At 52.0% G+C, this 14315-nt stretch overlaps 3 protein-coding genes across 3 annotated transcripts; 1 reads left to right on the plus strand and 2 right to left on the minus strand.

Moving 5' to 3' along the window:
- Positions 1-1251: 1251 nt before the first annotated feature.
- N0V96_008601 (uncharacterized protein) lies at positions 1252-2457 on the plus strand (the record flags this gene model as incomplete). Its single annotated transcript, XM_053197887.1, has 2 exons — positions 1252-2022; positions 2077-2457. 2 exons carry the CDS (start codon positions 1252-1254, stop codon positions 2455-2457), a joined length of 1152 nt encoding a protein of 383 aa, XP_053044675.1.
- Positions 2458-3631: 1174 nt separating this feature from the next.
- N0V96_008602 (uncharacterized protein) lies at positions 3632-4674 on the minus strand (the record flags this gene model as incomplete). Its single annotated transcript, XM_053197888.2, has 2 exons — positions 3632-3857; positions 4667-4674. The coding sequence occupies 2 exons, from the start codon at positions 4672-4674 to the stop codon at positions 3632-3634; spliced, it is 234 nt and encodes a 77-aa protein (XP_053044676.2).
- Positions 4675-11553: 6879 nt separating this feature from the next.
- On the minus strand, positions 11554-12598 carry N0V96_008603 (uncharacterized protein; the record flags this gene model as incomplete). Its single annotated transcript, XM_053197889.2, has 2 exons — positions 11554-12486; positions 12542-12598. The coding sequence occupies 2 exons, from the start codon at positions 12596-12598 to the stop codon at positions 11554-11556; spliced, it is 990 nt and encodes a 329-aa protein (XP_053044677.2).
- Positions 12599-14315: the final 1717 nt, after the last annotated feature.

A 14315-nucleotide genomic window follows, 5' to 3' on the forward strand; every position in this document is an offset into this window, starting at 1 on the left:
ATGGATGCAGAACAGAGAGGTATGTTGCGGTGCAGGCAAGCCGCGAGAACATGGGTAGGTCTCCATAGCTACTCCGTCTGAATGTACCCCAGGTGGGAGGCAAGGTACGAATATACATAGAAGACCTCCAGAACAAGTATCCGCACTCAAAACAAAATGTACTTCGTCCCTGCGAAACGGCGACTCAATGCCAAATGTGCAAAAGTTCAGACATGTGAATATTCCTATTTCCCCAGTCACCTCCACTCCCCTCTTCTCACTTTTCTCTCCTGCTCGTAACTCCCATGCAACCTCTTCCAACCTGCTCGCCCGTTGCTGTTTATTCCCCAAGCCACACAACGCAGAGACCACACCACCATCACGCTGTGATTCCCCTCTTCTCGTCTGTTGCCCGCATCTGTTTTACCGTTCGTGTCTCGTCCTTTGGTCGTAGCCGTCGTCGTTCCGGACCAGAGACGCGCATAAAGATACACGCCAGTATTGGTTTCCTGCCTGCAGGAGACTCACGGCCACTGAGAACAGACCCTCACGCCTTGCTTACTCGTCTGCCACGGACGCCAGCAAGCCACAGCGAACTGACCTCTAAGAGATGATGCCGCCGTCGCCGCCTCCTTCACTCCCGTCACCCTAACCCAACGCCTTGTGCCCATTTTCGTCACTCCCGTCTGTTTATAGCTGGTCGTCTCGACTGTTTTCTTTCCCCAGTACACGCATATTGGTTCTTTCCTCTCTTCGCCATCCTTCCACTCCACCCACCACCAACTCCCACGACATCCTGTGGCAGGGTTGTCTTGCATCAGCTCCTCCGAACCAACTCAACCTCGACCTCTCACGCTCCACGCTCAGCCGTCGCATTTCCCAACAAAATATACGACCCTGGCTGTTTATAGTACTACACAACCACGACTCTTCCAATCCTCCTCGACCTGCCTCTGTTCGTCCGAATTTCTCACCATCTTAGCTCAAGGCAAACTCCATAACCCACGTGAGGCGAGACGCTTCACTCCTCGTCTGAACTTAACCTGTGACGACAACAAGACCTTTCGCACAGTCGAATGCGGGGACCCTCTGGGCACTCTTAGACGTAGACATTGAACCTCGCTGCCATCCGGAGCCCGAGCCTGCACCCTCGCTTCTACTGTGAGCACATAACTGAGCCCTACACCCTCTCGCCGACTAGCTCTCTGACTGATTGTGTCCTATAGTCTCCAACGCTTCCCTCTCTTCCCCGCTACTCCACGAACTACAAACATGTCCGACGACGGCCCCCGTCTTATAAGGCCTATCCCTCGCCGTCCCTTCGAACTAAACCACATTGCTCCGACTCCTCCAGAAGACGACTCGTCCTCCCCCAGTCCGAACCCTGAATTCGATTTGTCAAGGCTGCACAATGCCCAGACAACGTCCTCAGAGTCCGGCTCCATACCTCGCGCCCAGTCGGTACTCAACATGACCGCATCGACGCTATTTGGAATCTACTCGCCAACCACATACGGCAGAGACTCACGAGATGAGCCAGATACTCCCTGGGGTACCGGGGCGCAAACACCTATCAAGAGGGCCAATGTCGACGACACCACGTTCGAGCTCATGAAGGATCGCTCCAATCTGTTGCGTCGCCGGTCTTCGTACCGAAGCGGAGCGAAGACTCCGCCGCCCTCAACAGCAACCACGGCCCTGTTCAACCTGTCCCGCATTGCACTTCTCTTCGTAATCGGCATGGGATACGGACTAATGGTCACGAGGCTGCAAAATGAGCACAGATTCTCATCGTTCCAAGTCGACAGTATGATGAAGCCCGGCTATGACTGGCAGTATCTTACATTATGGGGCTTGTCTGGTGTTGGCCTAGGCGGCCTCCTCCCTTGGTTTGACGGCGTATGGGAGGATACGTTTGGAAAGGAGGAGGTAGTTTTGGAGGAGACGAACGGCAGCCCATCACCAGAAGATGTCAGTCCTGTAAAGGACTGGGCTGTGGTTGTCCGCAGTATAGGCGCTTTTGTTGGCATTGTATTCGCCATTGTAAGTGGATTCGTGTACAAGTGAATATCGGACTAAAAAACTAACAATGGGCAGCGGAAACTTCCCTGGGCATCTACCCTCCAGGTGTCTCTCACATTAGCACTGGTTAACCCATTTCTGTGGTACTTGATTGACCGCTCGAAACCTGGGTTTCTGCTTTCGGCCGCCGTGGGCTTGGCGGGGTCGGCTGTACTCCTCGGCATCAACCCCGATGTGATGCCTACACCATCATCTTTGACCTACCGGAACGAGTCGGAGCGGGCCTACTCGGAGCCCATCACTCTTGGTGGGCTCGCCAGCCAGGAAACCATTGAGACGGGCATCTGGATGCTCAGTGTTTTGTTCTGCAGCTGCGTCTGCTTTGGCAACATTGGCAGACGATTGGCGTTGAACAAGTCGGCGTCTGCGCGTGGCCGATGGGCTGGTACCAGATGACAAGACCGTCTGTCAAGGTGAGAACTGTATCATTTCGGGTCATGGGTGTCCCCTAAGCTTTGTATTCTTGGAAAGGTTGGAATCGGTTAAAAACGGGCATATCCGTATGGATACGAATATCCATTCCAGGGGTGTATTCTGAACTGTATTTGGTCTGAATAGCGTAATGATATTCCCAGCGTCGAGACATGCTGCATTGCTCGGCAGCCGTTGCTGGCAACAAACCATACGTTGCCCAGGTGTATCTTTTCGTGTTCGGGACCGCGACACTATGATTCCAACAATTATCATCATACTGAAGCTGCCATTATCCATCCTATTGTCTGTCGATTGCTCGAGAAAAAGAGTGCCTAAGCCTCCTAACCTCGGTATCAATTTTTGAAGCTAAGCCATACCAGTCAGGTCTGGTTGCAGTACTTCTCCAGAGTGGGCTCTTCTTCTCACTATTTGGTGTATCCTTCTACTTTTCCCGTCTTTGCCTCTATCCGTGGTAAATTCAATTTTCCCCAATCTTTCAAGCTCCTGACGGCATATCTGGCCAATGTTCAAATCAATCCATTTCGCTTTCTTTTTGCCTTCCAGTGTGTGTGTCGACGATGTAACCCCCTTCCTTCTAATGACCACCCCCTTCTAAGTCCACTCCACTTGTTTTCCTTTCAGATGGCCTGCTTCAAGACGTCCACAACCGCCTGCGATCTCGAAACGATATCGTTGCCGTAATCCACCTGCGGGAGACCAATCATGGTGAGCAGCTTCGGGTTGGCAATCATCTCGTTGACCGTCGCCGATCGGCCGCAGACGTCGACAAAGGACTCGGCGGCTGCGTCGGGGCCGCTGCGACCTGGTACGCCTGGGAGTTAGTCTCCATGTCAGCAATGTGGGCTCCTCTTTTTTTTTTTTTTTTTTTTTTTAGATCCTCCTCTCTCCTCCTTATCCGTATCCGTACTCCGTATGAATTCCCCTCCCCCCTCCAACTTCTCCGTGCCGCCGGCTTGGCCCGCGCGCGCACTTGCGCGGCTCGGGGAGGGGGGGAACTCGGGTACGGGCTCCGATACTATGTACATGCCTTTCCAACTTCAAAGAGGACGACACAATGTAGTGCCTTGGAGCCCAGACAAGTGTGTGTGGGGGTTTTTTTGGTTATTCAACGAGAAACAAAGCAAAAAAAAAGATCCTAACCGATATCTTGCTGAGGGATCTGCTCCGGATACCGCACGGGCTCGCCGTCGCGGATGTGGTCGAGCTCCGTCATGATGTACCGGGAGCGGTTGACGTAGTCCCAGACGTGGAAGAGACCCTTGTGGGGGTTCGGCGGGCTCCAAGCCGGGTGGGCCTCGATAGCGTCGATGAGCTCCGTGAACTTGTCAATGATTTTGGCGCGGTGTTCGGGGGAGGGGAGGCTGAGGGGAAGACATGGTGGTTATTTGCGGTATGAAGTATCTTTTTGAAGGATAGGAAAGACGGGGGGGCGGAAGTGTGTTTCAACGTTGATAGAGAGAGTGAAGCAAGAGGAGGATGAGAGCTGCGGTGTAGGATAAGTAAAGCTGTTGGATAGGAAGTTCCAGACTTGGCTTTCGATAAAAAGCTATAGCAAAGATATCAGAGTCCGCAAATGTCGGTCAATTGGTAGAGAAAGAGAAAGAGAAAATGTGAAAAAGTAAAAGAAAGAAACCCTCCGAAAGCTTCCTCAATGTCAATAAACTGTCACATGGAAAGTTTCCTCTTCTGTGAGTTGTCGGTGAGGGTAAGCAAGGGTTTGGAACGCGTTGCCGCGTTATTGTGGCATGTTTTCCAATCGCACAGACTCGGCTGGGCAACCAAAGGCAGAAGAAAGCCACAGCTTCAACTTGAATTAGGTTGCGTTTTTTTAGCTGATGAGGGGAAAAGGGCGAGTGGGGTTCAAATGGCGGCATCTACCCTTAAGATGGGTAGAATGGAGGGGTTCGAGGGGTTGATGGGCAAACATGGGGTCAAATGGCTGGTCCAGAACCGAAGATCTGCTCTGAAACTGGAAGCTCAGTTGCAGAGTCCATATGACGATCTCGTAACAGACAGAGAGGGAGGTTGGATGGTTACACAGACTAAAATCATACAATCTACTGTATGCAGCAGGATATTAGCCACAAAGCCGACTGGTCCCCGATTTCTTAGAGAACTTCGAAGCTTAGTTCGTGCATGCTTTGATTCATCTCCTTTTCTCTCGTGGTACCGAGACATTGTTCTCTTCTGGCCGAGCTATGCAGATTTTCCCACCATGGAGATGAAAGTTGTGGTGTAACAACAGTCTTACAGCAACTTACGCCCGCAGTGAATACTTATCACATATTATCACCTGTGGCTGAGGATTTAGTCGACAACTCCCAATAAGAAGCTAAGGCTGCGGAACAGTTGAAGGCTTTGATGTTCGGTAGATTCTCGCCTCGCACTTCTGTTCCGGGCATAGGTGCAGTGCGAATTGCGCTACCCTAGAGTCGGACTTGAGCTATCAAACGACTCTTGTTGCCTCGCAAGGTAGTAGCGCGTCTAACAACCACTTAGTACCGGCAAGGCAGGCTCCGCGGTCCCGGCAACTCTGACCATCTGTGAGGTGAAGATGACTGACGGCGGCAATGGCCACGCAAGGCGTCTGTGGCCAGGGACAGGCGCACAACCGGCTGGCTGAGTGGCAACCACAGAAAAGCTCAACAGCTGGCTAGTGCGCAGGAAGCGAGCGGTATGCGAGTAGCCTCATGACTTTGCGCCACTACATTGCTTGAGCAAGGCTGAATCGAGATCCTGTTGTCCGCGTTTTTCGACCAAAGAGGCTAGTTGCTCGGGGAGGTCAGTGTTAGGCTTCGTGTGCGACGAGCAGCCCCGTTGTCTAGTAGTGTTAGGACCGTGATCAGTCAAGAGTCAAGACCCGAGGCTGACTACTAGTACCCAGGACCAGGGCTAGGAGTTATGGGAGTCGAGGACTAGGTCTAGGGCCAATGGGGACTTGACAGAGCTGAAACCGAGTTGGGCAAAAAGTCATGTTGCAGATGCTCATGAGACTGAGAGGGAGATATCCGAGACACGGTCGCCCGAAGGATAAGTCAGTTCTGCGCTTCTCAGACCTAAAAGGGCGACAGACTTATTGCCTAGATTGCCGAGAAGAAATTAGACAACAAGTCCAGAGCTTTCGATGTTGAGCGAGAGGTACAGAAAGCAGCGGGCGTGAATGGCAGGGGCGAAAAGTAGCAAAGTGTCATGACGCACTGGATCTGAGAAGCTGAGCTGCATCTGAGTGGGCGCGGCAGCGAACAAGGCGCTGGAAAAAACGCTGGACCCTGGCTTGCCCGGGCATGTTTGCGCTGTCTTGGGTACGTGCAGGCGCTAGCGCCGATTGCCGGCCACAGTAGAATCGAGCGGGATCGTTAAAAGCAGTTGCGATCACTTTCCAGAAGGCTCATCTTCGTCCGACTCAAGCATCGAGGTGGGAGGGAAAAACGCAGTTTTGTGTGGGAATACGGGCCACGGGCACATTGTTGCCTCCAGTTTCCCTGGTGAGAGACAGAGGCGTCCGCCCAGCGGTACTCGCAAAGTCGAGGTACTTGTCGGCATGGATGAAGCGTGGTGAATGGCCATGCTTGCTGATGTCAGGGTCCTGGGTCTCGTTCGCATCGAGATCTGGCTGCGGCCGCCACGAATACTTAGGTACACCGTACGTGGTATTCTGCGGTGTAGTAAGTAGTCGTCCTTGTAGGTTGTCGGCCACTGTGGTATTTCGGATTTTGGCCTTTCGGTGGTGGACGGTCTGGTAGATGGAGAGCCCCTTGCAGATTTACAGTTACTGAATCTTTTCCCACGACATGCAAGATATTGCTTGTGTCTTGCCGTAAAGTCGATAGATCGCCTGCGCTGCAATACGTCCCGGCCGGGATTCGGACCAGAACAGACAAGAGCAGAGGGACTCGTGGAGGCGGGCCATCCTCCGAACATCACGTGGCATGCTTTGTCTCACGTCTTGCTGAGGTAAGCAGTCCCGACAGCGCGTGTGCACCTTCCAGGAAGCTCGCAGTCAGAAACCCAAAAGAGGGGCAACAAGATGCTGGATTGCGTCATACCACTGGCCCGTATCTCTGTAAACTTGCAAGTACCAACTGACAGTGTCGGGCAGGCAAAAGTCACATAACACAGGGCAGGTCGTCTAAGTTCTAAGGCTTCCTCAAGACAAATCAGAAAGTTGAGCTCTCCATCAATTCGAGGCAAGAGGCAAAACCCCCGATTAAGCGTCTTTGAGCACATGAGATGAGCTGAAGATCTAGGACATCTACCGAGTTTAGATGTGCGTAAAAAGTGCTCCACAAATACCGCAGAGTTTCCAGCTACTGGGAATTGCAGATCAGAAGAACAGTTAGTGCCGGTAAAAACCTAAGGCAGCTTGTGGCTCCAAGGTAAGGTAAGCCCGCAGTCGATCAGCCCGCCGCGCAGCCGTTGAGAAGGGAAAATCTAGAAAGAAAATGCACTAGGCACGGAGGACAAAACTGATTGAGCCATGTTGTCCCAATCGGTCTCCCGTTCTCGCACTCACGCTTCAGGTTCCCTCGTCCGTGTCTGTTGGACCCCGTGGTGTCCAAGACTCCAAGTGTCGTCACAACTAGCCTAGAAATTTGGCTACTGACAACAGCCCGCTAAACCCTTTTCCGTCTAGGCGCAAGGGGCCCCTTCTAGGGCATCTGGGAAAGAGCCACAACAGCCCGCCCATGCGTCGTCGCCTGCCGCGAACTTCGCAACTTGTACCGGTACTTGACATGACCTTGGAATCTCGACATGGACCGCCCGGGTCTGGCGCTGTCCGGGGGCGGCTCTCTTGCTGCTTCCTCTCATTGTTCTTCCTGTTTGTTGCTGAGATGTCGCTCCCATCGCTCCCATGGCTCCCCAATCGCAGCCCACCTCTGCCTTTCTCTTTAATCTCATTGACCTCATTGCACGGCCACACCAATCCCCGAACGCACCCCTCCTAAACCGTCCAGCCGCCCAGCGAATTGGTAACTCGACGTTAAATGTATGACGCCTGCCAGTCGTTATCCACCATCGTTACCTTCGCGCCCCCAAACGTACTCTTTCTATGCGACAGACACTGGCCCGGTACATGCATCCCGCCAGTTCTCCAGCTTCTAGCTCCGGCCCTCGGTCTACTAGCTTTGCCGGTCTCTCTTCACCTGTCCGCTTTTGATCTCGTTCAGGCGCATCATGAGATCCGCTCGTTTCTGGAACCTCTGCAGCCCTGGTGATCCCGCATATATGACCCCTGGTCACTGTCCCCCCGTCCCTTTTTTGCTGGATCTTACATACGTTCAGGTGGCTACACGAAATACATAGCCATCCTCTACCACTCGCCCTCCGCGGTACCTCCTTCACCTGACTATCTCGACTCATCGACGACACGTCCATTATATACCACGAGAGCAGGATTGTGCTTGGGAAGAAAAGGTGGTTTACGAAAACGAATCGGCCGCGAATCCACACAGACATCTATCTAAGCTGTGCCAGCACCGAGCTGGTGGAGACGGCTTCATGTCCTCCGACCAACCCCGGGTCGTCGAGAGCAGACCATCGGCCCTGACGTCCAACCCAGTACACGAGGCCGAGGACGAAAAGGATCATGGCACTGTCGAACGGCCACTAGAAGGCGACCAAATCCGAGAAGTCATTCGCCTCATACAATGCCGAAAATGCTCCCACCCTCTCCAGGAGCCAATTACACTTCCTTGCGGTCGAAGCCTATGTAGACGGTGTGTTCCAGAAACACACACTCGAGAAAACATATCATATCCCGCCACGCCAAACAGATTACAAGGCTTCGAATGTCCTTACGGGGAATGTGGGAAGAATCATGCCGTGGGCGACTGTGGCGTCGATGTCATTCTTACCAAGGCAGTCAACAATTTCAAGGCCGAGATGGAGAAGGCGAAAGAGACGAATACTAAGGCTGAGATATCCACGCATGTCATTATCAAAGGTCCTGGTGCTGGACAGCTAGATACGGACGATGACAATGAGGAAGTGTCGAGAGTTGTGAAAGGAGGTCCACTGGTCGCTGTCTACACATTGGCGGATACAGGCGAGTTGGATTACAACTCTACTGTCACCTTTGCAGAAGTCTCATCACTCGGAGATGAGGCTACGTCTATCGACTCAAGGACATTTTCCAAGGTCAAGGAATCTGTACGCACCGAAATGGACTGCCAGGTTTGCTACGCCTTGTTCTACGACCCCCTCACGACAGTTTGCGGTCACACTTTCTGTCGATCGTGCTTACACCGCGTCTTGGATCACTCCTCTTACTGTCCGATTTGTCGACGAGGGTTGTCGGTCAGTCCTCTGTTATATCGGGAATCATGTCCATCAAACGAGAGTCTGAAAACCATCATTCAGACTTTTTGGGCCGATGCGGTTCTCACGAGAGGAGATGCCTTGGCGGCGGAAGCAATGAATAGACATCGGGAGTTCGACATTCCCATTTTTGTCTGCACATTGTCATTTCCAATGATGCCTACCTTTCTCCATGTCTTTGAGCCCCGTTATCGTCTGATGATACGACGAGCTTTGGAGGGTGACCGGACTTTCGGCATGGTGCTACCCCAACGGCCCCGGACAGCCAACGACACACATTTTGTGCAATATGGAACTCTGCTACGGATTGTGAACGCCGAGTATTTTGCAGACGGCAGGAGTCTGATCGAGACATCTGGCATATCACGCTTTAGAATTACCAGACATGGCATTCTGGATGGATATTTGGTGGGAAAGATTGAACGAATCGACGACATATCGATCGCAGAGGAAGAAGATCTAGAGGCAACCGAGACACAACAAGCCCTAGAAAGATACGAAAGCGCAGCTACACATCAGAGCGAAGACTCGAGTTTGCCGAGACCCATCACGACCACTCCCGAGGATCTTTCAACAATGCCAACCAGCGACCTTCTATCCCTGGGCGTGTCTTTTGTGCAGAGAATGAGGCAACAAAGCGTGCCGTGGCTGGCACAAAGAATGCTGGCTATTTATGGGGAATGCCCCAACGACCCGGCACTTTTTCCTTGGTGGTTTGCCAGCATCTTGCCCGCCAAGGAATACGAGAAGTACAAACTCTTGGAAACACGGAGCGTCAGAGAGAGACTCAAGATCTGCTGTGGCTGGATCTTGGAATGGGAGTCAAGCAGGTGGTGAGTAATCCCTGTCCGATATTTCCCTTCTTTTTCGTCCTTTTACTCGAATTTTTCTCTTGCACCCGTTCAGATGTTGCTCTGTGCGAATTCCTTTGTAGAAATTCAGTGCGGATGTTATCGTTGCCCCCGTTTGCTTGTTATTAGACAATTAAACAGACGGGCTAAGGTGCAGAAACTCTCAGGAGGGCCCTTATTGACGGCCGCTCAGGTCCCTCTCAGACTGCAGAATCTTCTGATGCTGGGGACTAGCTCAGCTACGGGCACCGAAGGCCTCGCCCAAGAGACATGATTTGAAGTTGGCGATTGAGGTTTTGATCCACGAGGGCTGGCCTAACGACTATAAGAGTCCCTCTTTGCTGGGATGTTGGGACGTCGGGGTGGCAATTGTCATAAATTCTAGCATTTGCATGGCAGCATTGGGCATGTACTAGGAATCCTTCACGGCATTACATCACGACGCAATACAGATACCAAATTGGCCTATGTAGGTATACTAGAGAAACATGTCAAACAGAAGTTGAAGAATGCAAATTCGCGGAATGAAGCCAAGATTCTGACATTAGATTCAGATTGGATTGGTAATTAAGTGCTACCCAGTTCCACGTAAGCCTCGAAAATCACAACTACGATGGCGATTCTCGCGCATCGTTAGACACCAACACGATAAAGAATGCGTAGATATGCCTCCTGCCCCATATAGTTTCAAGATGCGTGTGAAACAATGAGACAGCGACTTCCATCACGAGAGAGACCTGCTTTAGACGGACACTGGCATCCCTAAGCTGGATGAGGCACAAAGAACCTTCTACCCTGGTTCGTACTAGATAGACCTACGCTCTTGGCTTCCTCGAGATGTCTGGACATCGGTCACTTCAGGCCACATGATTTTAGATAGCAAAACCAACAGATCTCCAGGCTCCTCAACTCGAGAAGACTGCCGTCTTCACACATCCATCCTCCTTTGCCACAACACGACTTAGGTTGTCATCGACCAAGCAACTGATTTCCCGCCGTCGTTTACCACCTATCACTATCACCTCGGAACAACGTGTCCCACCGCTTCAACCATACATTCGACGATGAGCGATTTAACAACAGAGTCAGGACACGAGCAAATTGGCATCCTAGCAGCTGCACTTAAGGGTACAGAGATAGAGTCAGCCAGGAGGAGGAAAGCGTAGACCGGACGTCAACGACAGCTTTTGTGTCTTAGTTAGTGGCGAAATGGTCCGAGACTGCAATTATAGATAATTCAGCCAGGAAGCAGTGTCGTAGAACAAGCATTCAGATTCAGTTTTGCTCTCGTACTCTGCTGTGGCTTATGTTCCCTGTCTGAATGCTGCTGTGTCGCCTTGTTACGTTCCATTGCCTTTGTGGATTACATCAATAGAAACCGACAAGTGCGACCAAAGTGATTATGTCCACAACCCACTAATCTATTCACGGTTCGGGCGTTTGAATCGAGGTATCTGAAATGTTCATGTCACCATGATCAAGCTCCCTTGATAAGCTTATGTTTATTGAGATATCCCCGCCATTCATCGAAAGAACAAACAGTCCGTCAACAAGATGGTTCCGAGGATGCAAGAAACCACACTGAGCACTAGAAATGTAAGATTCATCATTCAAACCCACTTGCAGAATGCCTGACTCGCCGTTTTGCGAGGACATTTTTTGTTTAGGAAGTCTCTCTAAGCAGCGGCTAGCTCAAAGGGCCTTTCTGGTGGCATGCAATACTCGTGGTACGTTGGTGTGATCAAATCAATCTTCTAAGATGGGCACCCCATTTTTCCATGCTTCAGTTTCGAACATGATGACTTCAAGCATCCATGACGCCTCTTAAATAGCAATAATAACGAATCCAAACCAAGTTGGCCCAGCCCAATTCGAGATTACCTTGAGTTTACTGAATCCCAAAAAAGGCATCGTCAAACTTGCCGTGCTCCATCTCTGTCATGTCTCCAAAGAACATGTCATCGAAGCTGTTGCCGTCGCCCCCGTCGCCGCCCATGTTCATATCGAGGTCCATGTTCTCCATGCTTGTGTTTCCATCGAGGTTGAACAGATCGTCGAGGTTCGTGGACTCCTGCTTCTCCATCTTGGCTTCCATCGGCTTTTCTTGGTTAGCTGCCGACGCTGCTGCTGCTGCTGCTGCTGCTGCCGCCGAAGCTGGCGGGGCTGCGCCAGTCTCTTGTTTTGTGGCGTTGTCTGGAGGAAGGAGGTTATCGAGTGACAAGAGGTCGCTGCCCATGTCGCCAGAGCCGAATGACATGTCCATGGCCGCCTCCTGTACCTGGGTTTGGTCTGGTGCCTCGTTGCTGGGTGGCGCCAAACTGAAGGTCATATCCGTGAAATGGAACTCTGGATTGTTGCCCTCAGTACCGCCTCCAGAGTCGCCACCGAGACCAAACAAGTCATCCATGGGCGCCTCCGGGGCACCTGATGACTGAGGCTGTGAAATTGGTGGCTCGGCCTTTAACTCCTGCTTGATCTCGCCCATGGGGGCCATTATAGCCGGCGGTGCAGCGGGTGGCGCGGGTGTCATTTCCTGCTTCACTTGGGGACTGGGTTCTGGCGCTGGCTGGAAGCTGACGCCCATGTCGGGGAACGGAGCCATCGATGGTGCTGTGCTCGGTTCTGCGGGAACCCTATGCGGACCTGTAGCCTCCGTGAGCTTGGGTTCGTTCTCAGGAGGCGTTGGCTCCCGAGATGACGAGTCGAGATCGATGGCCATGGGTGATTTGGTCTGCGCCTCGACTGGCGCAGGCTGTTCCACCGGCTGTCTTGCCTGCTGAAAACGATCCAGATCTCTCTGTAGGGCAGCCTTGGCTCGTATCTGCCGTCGGTGTTACTACTAAACGTAAGAGAGGGGCCTTACTTGAGCGACTTACTATCTCGCTCTCCAAATCATCCAGTTTCCAGTGGAAGCTCTCGATGATCTCTGGCATCTTTGTTTGCAGAGAGGCTTGGGCCTGAAATTGATGCCTGCCATCTTTGCTAAGAGACTTTAGTGCCTTGCCTGTTTGGATCAGCTGCGGATATGATTAGCAATTGCATTCGGATATATCAAATGAAGAAATATTTACGAACCACATCGTTTATAAGTCCATGCAGGGCTTCCGCAGAATCAGAAATTGCCCCCTTCGAGTTTGTCATGGCAGCGACGTGACGCCGCTGGCTGTGCGTTTAGTGGCCAAATTTTCTTCGAGACACTCGTGCTTTCAAATGCCTAAGATCGATATGCCAAGTTTGATAGGTGCGATATGATGATGATGCCAGTCGGCCGTTCAAGGGTGTGTGTTAAAACTGGTATTATGAGGTCGAAGAGACTGAGAGAGGCCAGGTATATCCGTATCCTAGGTTATGTGAATTCCTCGGCAGTCGGAAGAGCGAGAGGGACCAGAACCGTCAATACCCCCTTATGAAAACGATTCGGTGGAATAATCGAAGTTGATTTGGCGAATGTGAATCGTTGGATCGTTGCTCAAGTTGCAGTCGATTCTTTGACAACCAACAAAACACTAATGTTTGACGTCTGAATCAGCCAGGCCCCCAGCCTTCCTTCCCGATGAGTCGGTACGTACCTACGGTGAGTGTACTGTGTAGAGTTTCCCGCTGTCGTCGACTGAAAGGCGAGCATGAAGCCCGAGCGCGCAATTTTGACCAATCAAACATATCGTGAGGCTCAACCAATGAACAGCCGAAGCGCAGATGCGGGCTGCTGTGGCCATGCAGTCGCGCCACGTCCGCAGCAATCACAGCTCCTAGCGCCAACGACCTGAGGAAGGAACATTGAATGCACTGTGAGCCCGGGAAGTGACCCCGCACCTGTGATACGGCACGGGGTGGGCGCAGGACAAGCAGGCGGTAAGGCACTTTCTCCTCTTCTTTTTCCACTCTGTCTCTGTCTCTGGTTCCACCTTTCCTTCCATGCATCAGATCACGACCAACGTGGAATCTTGGGACGAAGTCGACTGAAAAGGGTGTTCTTCAGCTGAAACCCGATTGCGTCGGACGGAAGACTTGTTGAGGGCCGTGAGCTCCTGCTAGGAGCTCGAGCTCTAATCGTCGAGAGTCTGGTCTGCCTACCTTACGAATGCATACCTTTTCGTGTTTGAACAGGCACAAGCTATCTTAGTCTGTCAACACTCATCTTGCTGATATTGGGTCTCCAGACGGTGACTTGGATGCCCTTTCACGTTCAACAGCAACCAGGCCATATGCGGAAGAGGTTCCTCGATCTCTCGGAGGACGTTGTTGCGGATACGGGAGACAAGGGCCAAGCCCACCGTCGGAGGTATGGGTAACCCTATTGCTGCCGCCGGTGAGCTAACCCAGGACATCGTTCGTCCCATCGTGCCGGGAGCCTTCCTCCCGGGAAATTGGTTGCGTCCTGCAACAACAAGTTTCGTAACCCACATGCCCGGTCATTGATGCTCGGAACTCTAGCGTCTTGGGGGTCTTTATGCATGCTGGAGCTTGCTGTGACTTTACATAATGTAGGTCAGAGAATGTCTAGCTGTGAGACATCCCGAGCCACCAAACAATCAGCGATGATGAGCCTGATGACATGGAGTTGGTTGTCGGTCAGTCGGTCTTTTGAAAGCGGGATTCACTCTTATTTTTCCTCATATACCGGGGTGAGCCCCCAGCCGTCTGCTTTTG

The sequence above is a fragment of the Colletotrichum fioriniae genome, assembly GCF_027942845.1.
Source record: "Colletotrichum fioriniae strain IMI 355084 chromosome Unknown scaffold_10, whole genome shotgun sequence".
Taxonomy (NCBI): Eukaryota; Fungi; Ascomycota; class Sordariomycetes; order Glomerellales; family Glomerellaceae; genus Colletotrichum; species Colletotrichum fioriniae.